Raw genomic sequence first — 11,694 nt, forward strand, 5'->3', positions numbered from 1 at the left:
GCATCCTTGAGGGAGAAATGCCGCTATACAGCAAAAATAGCAAATAATCCAAACATAAAAAGTGTCAGATTCTCATCGAGTTCAAGTTTCTTTTTTGAACTGAGAGGTTTATACACTCATGATTGCTAAAATCTCAGAATCCATTTATTCTTTAATATCATTCTTAAGGGCTTATATTTCACTTTTATTAAAGGTTCAAGCGTGTAGCACTGAAACACTAGTGTAATTGTTAGAAAGGCCCAGGATCATTCATCTCCACCTAAGACTGATCGGGCAGACCAAACCGTGAGTCGTAGAGACTTGAAACTTGGAGGGATGGTAGTACTCCCAACCGTCTACAACTGCACCAAAGCTCGCCCCAATCGGCCTGACGGGGCGCTACAGCGAGCTAAAGTACGACATCGCTCATAACTCCTAAACCGGATTTTTTGAAAAGTCTACTTTTGCAAGCCAGTCCTAGGTTTTTCGGAACCAAACCAGTGCAGAAAGATTCTCTGGAGAGTGAATATCAGTAAATATCAAAATAAAAACTTTAACTTTTTCAATCACTGTCGCAAAGGGACACCAAAACTAAAGGGCCCGGGGCCCCTTTTACTAAAACGGCTTTAGCTTCTGAACGGAATGAGATATCTTCACCAAACTCAGATCAGTCATGTAACAGCTCAGTCTGAGGTCACATGAAATAAAAGCACGGAGCATGCCACTTGGTGGCCCTATAAGAGGGAAAAAAAACTTTAAAATGGCTATAACGACGCAATCATTTGTCCGATCAACATGAAAATTGGGATGTGGCATCTTTATCCAATGTGCCACAAGTGTCTATAAGGACATTTGCGTATCTCAGAAAACATTTAAGTTTGAGCACCTATTAGACAAGGTTAACAGAGGCTGATCAGAACAAAATTCAGTGGGCCTGTTTGACTCGTGGCCCTAAAGGTCTGTGAGAAATTTGATAGAAATCGGCCACATCGCATTTTTCAAGGACGTAAATTATTGTATATTGCGCGGTTTTTCACATATGCAGGTGCATCTCAATAAATTAGAATGTCGTGGAAAAGTTCATTTATTTCAGTAATTCAACTCAAATTGTGAAACTCGTGTATTAAATAAATTCAATGCACACAGACTGAAGTAGTTTAAGTCTTTGGTTCTTTTAATTGTGATGATTTTGGCTCACATTTCACAAAAACCCACCAATTCACTATCTCAACAAATTAGAATACTTCATAAGACCAATAAAAAAACATTTTTAGTGAATTGTTGGCCTTCTGGAAAGTATATGTTCGTATCATCTGATAGATCTCCTCATTCTGAACAACTTTGCCTATAGAAACACTGATGTCAATCAAATAGTTTGTTAAATGAGAATATGGAAAAAAAAAACTACTTTTGCAAACTAATCCTAGGTTTTTCACTCAATCTCAGAAAAAAAAAAAAAAAACACTTGTCTGCCGTACATTTCTCTGGACTCTAGGTTAAAAATCATCCAAAAAAAGTTTAACTTTACCTTTTGGGTTGCTATAACGAGGTCGTTTAGAAGAGCGGTGTGTCCAAATACACCCAAAAGCCAATAAATCGAAAACTCAAAGCTTCACGAAACTAGGTGAACATATGCGAGGGGTCATTTTAAACAAGCATGCAAAATGTCATGCTTACTGGACCACAGGTGGCGCTATAACAGTCATAACCATTAAAAATCATATTTCTATGCCAAATTACCTGGATTTTCCAAAAAAGCTTTTTAAATCATTGATTTAGGTGGTTAGTTTTGATAAATAATATGTAATGTCTTTTTTCACGTGCTTAAATGCCTAAAAGCGCTCGATCCCTGATAATCGCTGCTTGCAGCTATATTTATTTCTTATTTTCCTACAGGTTAAGCTGAAGAACTAAAATAACTACAAATAAACAAACTTCATACATTTTATAGACAAACTACTAATATTTCAAAATTGTAATTAACTTATATATTATATATTAACCATATTATTGTTGAATTTCCATCAATTGTGATTTTTAAAACAGCATATCAGTTTCTACTAAAAAAATAACCTGAAAAACCATGTTGCTTCGTAACAATTAAACTTGCCTGACAAAACATCACTCAGGAAAACACTCAAGACACTCAAAAGACTTTACAAACATTTATTTCCTCAACACAAGAGAAAAACATTGAGTGGCAACTGCTAAATTAAAGCATTTCACTTCTGCTCTACAGGGCAACATCCATGAAACCAAACCAAACGAAAAATCAGAAGGAAATTAAACGTTTTGCTTCAGCGTGTAAAGACGTGACAAACTGAAATCATCTCAAGAGGCACATCAACAGTCACATGACACGCGCGCATCTAATCAGACCAAACGCACATGCGTAGAGGGGCGGAGCAATCCTGTGATTGGACAAACACGAGGCAGGCTTTATTCTGATTGGTCCTCAGGCTGCATTTCTGCCCTGATCCAGGGTTAGCTTTCATATAAAGTTCAAAGGTTTAGGATGTAGAAGTGATTCTTCAAATGGACACTAATCAGCGGTTTCGTTAACGATTATTCGGCCGGTACTGCATCAGCGTCTCCTGCGGCTCCTGCATCAACGCCGTGCTCAGCTGCCTCCTCCTCACCCACCTCCACACCCTCCTCGCCGTCCTCCGCCTCCACACCCTCCTCTGCCTCCTCCACACCCTCCTCCTCGCCGTCCTCCGCCTCCACACCCTCCTCGCCCTCGTCTGCCTCCACGCCCTCCTCTCCCTCCACAGCCTCCATCTTCGCATCCTCTTCATCCTCCTCCCCATTTCCAACAGCTTCTGCGACAGGCTCCGCCCCCTCCACCAGAGGCCCCTCCTCTTCCGGTTTGATCTCATTCAGGCTTTCATTGGTGAGATCGGCCTCAGAAACCTCCATCCCCATGGAGTCCTCGGGATCCTGGTCGTCCTGGTTACCGTTGAATGGGTTTTCACCCTGCCAAACGACAAACGCAACTCAAAAACTTACAAATAAAACAATATTTCAAATGTTTATTAAGAGTGACGCGTGTATTGATTTATAGCGCGCTCGTTTTGTCCTTTGAAAAAGGCATAAATCAACACTAGCCCTACACTACACCGTAACAAATGTTTTCAAATTTGTAAATAAAGAGCACGCTTTACGAGAAAATACAATTTAAAACGTCACGTTAAAATTCAGGTTGTTATTTGCTGTTTCCTTGTACTTATTTATATTCACATAAGTGCGGAGTAATATTAATTAACTACATGTACTTACTATATGGTTAGGATTTAGGTTTGGCTTAGAGTTACTTGCATGTAATTATGCATAATTAATTGTTATTGTAATAGTAAGTACATGTAACATGTGTAACAAGGACACCTGAAAATAAAGTGTTACAAAATTTACAAGCAATTTCTGAGAGAAAACTGGCCCCCCAGTCACGGTATGACGAATTGTATTTCACGGTAACGATATATTTCATGATATAGTTATTTATACATGTAGTGACATGTAGAGTGACATTTTTAAAACAAGTTAAAGTTAAAAACCACATACATATGGCAAAATATGGTTTCAGGACCACAAAATGATGAAGTGCAGCATGTGACGCGTGAGAGACAGACACGCACCTTCAGGTAGCTCTCCAGCTTCTTGCCGATGACCTTGTGGTTGAGGATGCTGCGCGCCACGGACAGACTCGACCTCTTGGACTGCTCCATCGTGCCCTGACACACACAGACAGAGGTCAGAGGTCACGCAAGCACTTCACCAGCAGCTCAAAGCCTCGGATTGATCTGAAGGGCGTTTGTACCTTGCGATTGTAGTTGTGGTCAGGGGACTTGAGGTGCTTCTGGATAAGTGTGTGCTGCATGGGAATGAAGACATCGCACGCCGAGCAGTGAGCCGCCTCCACCTTCTTCATGAAGTGCTCCATGCCGAGATCTACAGACAGGAAGTGACATCGTGAGGCTCTGCAGCTGGAGTAAACATGCCTCTGCTGTTTGAGGGAGACTGCGCACCTCGCGTCAGATCCTGCTCTTTGAACACCTGGCAGATGACGGTGCTGTGGTTGTCCATCTGACTCACTCGCTGCTCCGTCTTCTTGTACTTATTATTCAGATATTCCTACAAAACACACACACCGGCCGTTATGACGTCACATTGCACTCAACTCTGTTCACTTGTGAGTGAAGCGTCCGCACCTGCAGGAAGTCGGTGGTGGGCTTGGACAGCTGATTGGACAGGAACTTGAAGTGGTCCTTGTGGAACTTGCTCTCCAGATGGACGGCCATGTCCTCGCTGTAGAACGAGCGGAACTTGCAGACGGAGCAGGCGAACGTCATCCTGGGAAACACCGGAGAACAACGCCCTCGTGAGCCACAAACACGCCCGGGAAGCAAGCACTCAGCACAGACGGCAAGGAACCTGACCTGTGTGCAGACACTTTGACCCCTGACCTTTCAAAGAAGCCCCTCCTCTTCCTGACTTTGGCCGCAGAGGGCGGAGTCTTCTTGCCCTTGGCACTCTCGTCCTGATTGGATGGCGCTGGAGAGAGAGAGAGAGATCACATGCCAACACTGTTTTTTCAGCATCTCACGCCATGAGCCTTGAGAGGCTTTTTAACATTGTGATGCATTTCGGAGTCAAACAGGATTTCAGTAAGATAAAGTAAGTAGTACAGGACTTGATGACATCCATCCATCCAGGAATTCACTGGGTTCAATTAGTCAAGACATTTAAGAGTGAATGAAGACTAATGAAGCACATGCAATCATGCAACCATAAACACACAAAGCAGACAGGGTTTTCAGAGGAAGTGGACCAGTTTAACTGCATACAGTGCAGCACATCATATTTTCTATTTTTTTATTAAGTTTAAAAATGTGAATAATTAGTAAGTAAAATAATAAAAGGTCTGGGGTTATGTTGCAGAAGAAAGGAAACTCACCAGCACTTTCTCCTCCATCGTCTGTTTTGGACTCCTGGAGAGCAGAGAGAAATGTTATTTGTATTTCTGGATAATTGACTATGTTTTCACAACACATGACAAATGAGTGTGAACGTACACCGGCGGTGGCTGCAGCTTCCTCGGACTCCTGCGTGTGCTCTCCCGCCGCAGCGTCTGAAACACAGCCACACTCGTCAGCAATCACAGACAGGAAGCTGAAGACCAGCGGTCATCATGGGAAACGCATGCGCTCGTACCAGTGTCCGCCGTGTCTCCCGTGGTGTCGGTTTTGCCCATCTTGGACTCGGGCTCGTCGGTCGCGCTCAGAGTCTGTTTCCTCTTCTTCTGCCCGTCGCGCTGAGCTTTCACTTGCTGCCACGACAACACATATGCAAATGAGATCTGAGGGTGTGTTCTTTTGTGTAGTCGTGAAGGTCAGAGTCAATGATGGGAGGATTTACAGTGTTAGCTGAGCTATCCTGACTGTGTGACACTTTACACAGCTACCCCACTTGGTGTTTGTCAGTGTCTAACTGCTCAAATGGGGGTCAGACTGGGGTAGCCTCTCCTTGAGGGTTGGTGGAATGAATGCGCCTGACTGGACCCTATGTGCAGGGGTGAGCGCTGATCTCTCAGCCCCGCCCCCTGCAGGGAGCGGGCGGTACTTACTCGGTTCTGGGGTCTCTTGCGGCCGTGCTGCCGGTTGGCCCTCGGGCCCCCTCCGAAGTTCCGTGCAGGGAAGTCCTGGGGCCCGCGCTGAGACTGGAAGGCCCCGCTGTCGGGGTACATGCGATTGGCCAGGAGCGAGGGCAGCTTTCCTCGCCCCGCGGGGGAGTGGCCTTGGTGGCCACCGCCCCGCCCACTTCCTCTCCCCATGCCAGCGGTGGAGGAGGAATCCTGCCTGCGGCCGAAGCCACGCCCCCCTGCCGATCTGTTCCTGCGCGGGGATCTCTGCTCCGCCCCCCAGCCGGAGCCCGAGAAGGCGGAGTCTCGAGTCAGCCGCATTTTGGCAGATCCGAAGGCGGAGCCATCAAAGCCGCCCCCACCCCCTCCGGCTCCGCCCATGACCCCAAAGCCCACGCCTCCGCGCTGGGCCATCATGTCGCCCCGGGAGTCGCTGAACCCAAAGCTACCGGATCTGTAGAGATCTCGGGGGCCGAGGGAGGTGGAGCGCGAGTCGAAAGACTCGTATTGGGCAAACCTGCAGAGGGAGGGAGGCGCAGAGCAAAGGTCAAGCCGGCACTTCGGTCGTCGTCGACTCAGATGATAAACAAACTCATCATTCAGCGCTCATTCGTTCAAGCCCTTCCACAGCCCCGTTGCTCAGGTGCATTGTGGGAAGAGACAGGCTGTGGAAAAGCTTCAGAATGACAGTTGCACAGATGGACATATAAGGCAACAACACTGCACATATTTCACGGGACTGAGGTGGAAACAGTGAGATCCGGGGCCCTTCTGGGGTCTGTGAGGGCAGCGCTAGCATTATCTGTGAGCGTAGAGTCAGATCTGATGGGGCCGCCGTCTGAGGATCAGGACCAAACAGAGTGTGTGAGCGTGTGTGTGTGTGTGTGTTCAAATGGTCAGGAAGCATTCTCTGAATCTAGGTACTAACACAAACACCACTGCTTTAGTTGTTCCAGCTACAAGAACTGAGCTTAACACTCGAAAGCAAATAACTGCAACTTAGTCCCGGAAGTAACCATATTTACCAAATGGAAACAAGGCTGTGAGTGAAACACGTACATGATCGAGACTGTATTATTACAGTAAAAACAGCTAAATATTATTAGAATGTAAAACAGCAGTTTTCTCTGTGAATCTCTGTTAAACTGTACTGTATTTCTGTGATGCGCAGCTGTATTTTCAGCATCATTACTCCAGTCTTCAGTGTCACATGATCTTCAGAAATCAGTATAATATGCTGATCTGCTGCTCGAGAAACATTTCTGATTATTATCAATGTTGAAAACAGTCGTGCTGCACAATATTTTAGTGGAAACTGTGATGCATTTTATTTTCAGGATTCTTTGTTCAAAAAGCTTTAGTTACATTATAAACGTCTTTACTGTCACTTCTGAATAAATCTATTAATTTATTTTGAGACTTCCGAACGGTAGTCTGCTGCAACATTCAAAATGTCTTTTCAAAACAATTTCAGGTGACGCAATGTGACGGTACAACCCCCGCACAACAGACTGCCCGTCTATCCATCACAGCCTTGTGTGCATACAGCAAAACATGCATACCGGCGTCTACCCGTCCGTAAGACGACATCTTAAGTGTACTTGTGCTGCAGGGACAAACTAAGCAGATCTGGGAGATAGTAAAACCATAACCTTAAAGCAGTTACTGCTGCGAATGAGGAGAGATAACATCAGCAGACGAGCTAATGTTTTTACCCTCAGTTAGCAAACAAACTAGTGCTAGATGTGACACTACCAGACGAATCGTGTTGATATGGACCTTTTTTTTTTTTTTTTTAAAGGCTGGATGTGTATATTATGCATGGCATGCATTTAACGGCATAAATATAAGCTCCTGTCTTATGCACAACACCTGGTGTGTTAATACATCCCCGTCTGGCTTCAGGTGTGTGTGCTGCGTCACCTGTCTCCGCGAGCGCCGCTCTTCACGCCTCCCTCCAGCTGCGTCAGCATGTCCAGCCGCTGGTTGATCTTGGCGATGACGTCGTCTGCGTTGGAGCCGCTGGAGGACAGCAGAGACCCCCCGGAGAGCCCTCTCTTCATCCGATCGCTGGACCCGTACCCGCCTCCTCCGAAGCCTCCGCTGCTGGACATGGAGTCCTTATAGCCGTACAGGTCGTACCCGCCCGAGCCTGAGCCGCAACAGAGCAGCTGATTATCTGCTGGACCAACATGTGAACGTGACGGAGCCGAACACGGCCGCAGACTCACCTCTGGACGACCCTCCTCCACCCGATCCTCCCCAGCCAGAGAACCCTGAAACCAGAACACGTCAGAGAGAGACATCACAGCTCGCTCTGGACCTCAGATTTGATCCGGGAGTATCTAAGTCTCTCTAGATGACCAAAAACGGTCAGCTGGAGCTTCTCGTGTCAGATCTGGACTGATTTGATCAAGTAAGCATCAGAGTAATATCTCCAGATGAACACTTACTGCACTGAAGCAGCTCAGCTTTACTTGATTCTCCATCAATCATGTTTTAGAGTCTCAAATCTGATCCTCAGGATCTTTTGAGGAGCGTTTGTTTCCAGAAGCTTTACTTTCACTGTTCCTCAGCGGAGGAATGATCTTCACAAGCCTCCAGAACATCTCACATCTTCTGAGGAGCCTTTATTTCTTCAGCTCTCAATCACTGCATTATATGTTTGGAGCATTTCACTCTCATCTCACTGAGACAGATTACTGGAGATATAGAGCGACCGCTGATATTGCTCTTATAAACATCTCACTGATTTACAGCACAAGCAGCAGAATCTCATCATAGAAACATCTGCAGCCAAGTTAGTTAAACCCTTTAATCTGAAGGTTTTAAACTGAGATCTTTCATACTGGCTTATTACTGGCTGCTCAGAGTCAGGTGGTCTTAGAGGGCGGGGCTTTCCCACTCAAAACGACATTTGATTGGACAGAAATCTATATCTGGGCCTACAGACATGTCAGAAATAATTAAGTTGGTTTTACTGAAAGAGAAAGAGCGGTGAACTAATAGCATGTGGTATGCGAGATGTCAGTACAGTTAGTTAGTTATGAAGGCTGTGCTTTAACTGATACCAAAACGATCAGCAGTACCGTCACAGGCCAGTCACTCGAACAATAGCGACGCGGCAGCCATTTTACAGCATTTCACGCGCGCCTACATTAAGCGTCCATTTTGTGAAGATGTGATGATGTACTCGCAGCTCGTCTAACTCACTCAGAGCAGGAACTAATACTGATCAACTCTGTTTTAATGTTTTAAACAGCGCTTCGACGCATTATGTTGACCCGCGCCATTTCACGCACGTACACACAGAGCGAAACACGAACTGCGCTGCCGTACAGGCCTTAAAACCGGAATAACACACGACCCCAGCACACAAACAAGACTCTTGCATGAAATAAGTAAACATTAAAACGCTGACCTGAAGAATATCCTCGATCCATCCTGCAGCGCTGCGTCGTGTGTGTGTTTGAGTGCGAGGCGCTCGCGCCGCTATCAGGCCGCGCTGACTCCGCCCACAGAGGGGTGTGGCCAAGTGATTGACGTTTGAGCGACCCAATGACCGACGGCCGGGAGAACTATTCCAAAACAAACGCGCGTGCGGGATAAAGCTGTGGAGACTACAGCACTTGCTAACAGCCAGTCTGTGGTTTTCTTAATGATCCTGAAATAAGGCATTTATGTAGATATGGAAAAGTATAACAAAATGCATTCCTATAAAACGCTTTAGGGCTACATGTGAATTTTGACAGAAAATGGCTCTGGTTAAAATGTAACTTCCTTTGTGCAAGTCTGCAAATAAAGTCAATCAAGATCTGATCATTTTTATTCAAATTCCACACAAAGACAGATTTTATCAAAGCAAGCACAACTGTTTTCAGCTCGCAGAGCTCCGTAGAGCATGACATTATCCAACAGTTTTAAGAATATTTAAACAGACTAAAGAGCAATTCAGAGAATACAAGAAAAACATTATTTTTTAGTCCCCACATTTCTGAAACGCACATTTAAAAAAAAAGATAAATAAAGGATATTGGTGTAAGCACACTATTTAAATACTAAACTGCAGCTCAAAACCCCAGAACAGATACATACAATATTTTGGCCGTATAAAATGGCATATAATGCACATATAAGCACTTTGTGTCGCCTGTTAGTGTTTCGTAGAAACACACGTACATAATGTGTTTGGATGCAGAAAGTCCTTCACGTTCAACCAACCCAGAGAAGAAAAGCGAGAGGATGAGACCAACCAGAACCAGCCGTGTGTTTGGGTCTAACTTAACCATACGTGATTATACAAGCAGAAGGACTTGTGTGGCTTCATCGTCCGGAGCCGAGAGGAATGATTTCAGCCGCTCGCTGACGGACAGAGTCTCTCCGCTGCCTGCTCCTCCACCGCAAACGTGTATTTATACTGCAGAGAAACAATCTGTCATTACTATCTGCTGAACTACACAGCAATGAACAAATAATCACCTCAAAGGAAGGAAGACTCAAAATAAAAGTCCCCAGAACAATAAGAAAAAATCTGATGTGTCTGCGTCTTAGAATGACAGTGATTTCCTATAATCGTAGTTATGACCGATGCAGACCCCCTCACCTCGTTCTCAATGTCCTGCACTGATCTGATACGGATGCCACTCAGCGCGCCCGCAGACACCTGACACACACAACAGCAGGTGTGTTATTGAACACTTGATAGTGATGGGTTCATGAGGCTTTTGTGCATGCATCGTGTTTTTTAAAGATCTCTCAAGCCAGTCAACAAAAGCCCTGTCAGGCTTTACCGAGCCATACTGACCAGACGGATGCATGCGATTTCTTACATATATCCACATGTTAATGAGTGATGCAGTGACCTCTGACCTTTGTGTCTGACTGAGACTCAAACTTCGGGTGTAGAGAGAAAGGAACTCCATCCATTCCTAAGAACAAACATTTTACTCGCATCACACGTGATGTGATTGATAAATGCATGATGGATATGATGATATGTGTGCGTCTCTGTTATATTACAGGATGATGTGATTGGTTTGTCTGTTGCTGTACCTGTGATACTGTGGATGTTGCTATGGTTACCACCGTCATTCACACCCTCCACCAGGTTGTTCGTATCAAGCTTACTGCGCCGACAGCTGACATTCTGTGGGACATCAGGAGGATTGCTGTAGAAACAGACAGTCAGAACAGCCTAGAAACCACATAGCAATGCCCTAGCAACCACCCTACATCTTCCAGTTTTGTGACCTACAGCATCAGGCTACATGACTGCACTTTAAAACCAACACTAAAGATGTTTTAAAGCTGTGAATCCAGTGATGGAGATCAAGAAAATGTGACCCTAATGGAATACTTGACTCTGAATAGATGTTTCTGCCTGTGCAGGTACTCCAGCGTCAAACAGCTGATTTGCTTCGGTCTAATTTAGCAGTCAAATCACCCAGACACTGGAGTGAGAATCTCGCGTCATTGTGAATCCCATAATGCTGATGTTCTCCACATTGACGGCTGTGTGGGGGGTACCTGGGTCTGAGAGGCTGCAGGGGTCCGGATCCTTCCAGCGAGAGACTGCGCATGTCCAGACTGACACGGCGAGGCTTGGCCTGAGGCGCTGGAGTGGAGAACTGGCCCTTTAAACACCACACCACGAAGCCATTTATGTCCCTGAGACACAAACACACACAATAAACACCGAGAACAGCAGCCCAGAGTGTCTGATTGTAGAACCAGCGTCCAGAGCGTCTGATTCGTGTCTGATTCTAGAACCAGTGTCCAGAGCGTCTGATTCGTGTCTGATTCTAGAACCAGCGTCCATCGTGTCTGATTCTAGAACCAGCATCCAGAGCGTCTGATTCGTGTCTGATTCTAGAACCAGTGTCCAGAGCGTCTGATTGTAGAACCAGCATCCAGAGCGTCTGATTCTAGAACCAGTGTTCAGAGCGTCTGATTCTAGAACCAGTGTCCAGAGCGTCTGATTTGTGTCTGATTCTAGAACCAGTGTCCAGAGCGTCTGATTCTAGAACCAGTGTTCAGAGCGTCTGATTCCAGAACCGGTGTCCAGAGCGTCTCCAGAG

At 45.6% G+C, this 11,694-nt stretch overlaps 2 protein-coding genes across 5 annotated transcripts in view; both read right to left on the reverse strand.

The window, feature by feature from the left end:
• Positions 1-2,137: 2,137 nt before the first annotated feature.
• LOC107560607 (A-kinase anchor protein 8-like) lies at positions 2,138-9,140 on the reverse strand. Of its 3 annotated transcripts, none has more exons than XM_016244833.1 (14): positions 9,039-9,140; positions 7,849-7,893; positions 7,541-7,769; positions 5,603-6,134; positions 5,191-5,305; positions 5,052-5,107; positions 4,934-4,967; positions 4,443-4,530; positions 4,188-4,329; positions 4,005-4,110; positions 3,797-3,927; positions 3,615-3,710; positions 2,728-2,955; positions 2,138-2,634 (listed from the first exon to the last, which is right to left on the reverse strand). In XM_016244833.1, exons 1-14 carry the CDS (start codon positions 9,058-9,060, stop codon positions 2,545-2,547), a joined length of 1,914 nt encoding a protein of 637 aa, XP_016100319.1. In that variant the 5' UTR covers positions 9,061-9,140; the 3' UTR covers positions 2,138-2,544. The 3 variants fall into 3 exon arrangements, with proteins under 3 accessions (XP_016100319.1, XP_016100318.1, XP_016100317.1); XM_016244832.1 differs by having other exon boundaries at positions 2,138-2,649; positions 2,755-2,955; positions 4,416-4,530; XM_016244831.1 differs by having other exon boundaries at positions 4,416-4,530.
• A 492-nt stretch (positions 9,141-9,632) lies between these two features.
• Positions 9,633-11,694, reverse strand: part of LOC107560609 (multivesicular body subunit 12A-like) — a 6,786-nt gene continuing 4,724 nt past the window's right edge. For both annotated transcript variants that reach the window (XM_016244838.1, XM_016244837.1), the window contains exons 6-10: positions 11,144-11,284; positions 10,670-10,785; positions 10,487-10,545; positions 10,221-10,280; positions 9,633-10,034 (exon numbers count right to left, since the gene is read on the reverse strand). In XM_016244838.1, coding sequence (XP_016100324.1) covers positions 9,969-10,034; positions 10,221-10,280; positions 10,487-10,545; positions 10,670-10,785; positions 11,144-11,284 — 442 coding nt within the window. In that variant the 3' untranslated portion in view covers positions 9,633-9,968. The remainder of the gene's footprint in view (positions 10,035-10,220; positions 10,281-10,486; positions 10,546-10,669; positions 10,786-11,143; positions 11,285-11,694) is intronic.

Source organism: Sinocyclocheilus grahami, unplaced genomic scaffold (genome assembly GCF_001515645.1).
Source record: "Sinocyclocheilus grahami isolate Dianchi unplaced genomic scaffold, SAMN03320097.WGS_v1.1 scaffold734.1, whole genome shotgun sequence".
NCBI classification, from domain to species: domain Eukaryota; kingdom Metazoa; phylum Chordata; class Actinopteri; order Cypriniformes; family Cyprinidae; genus Sinocyclocheilus; species Sinocyclocheilus grahami.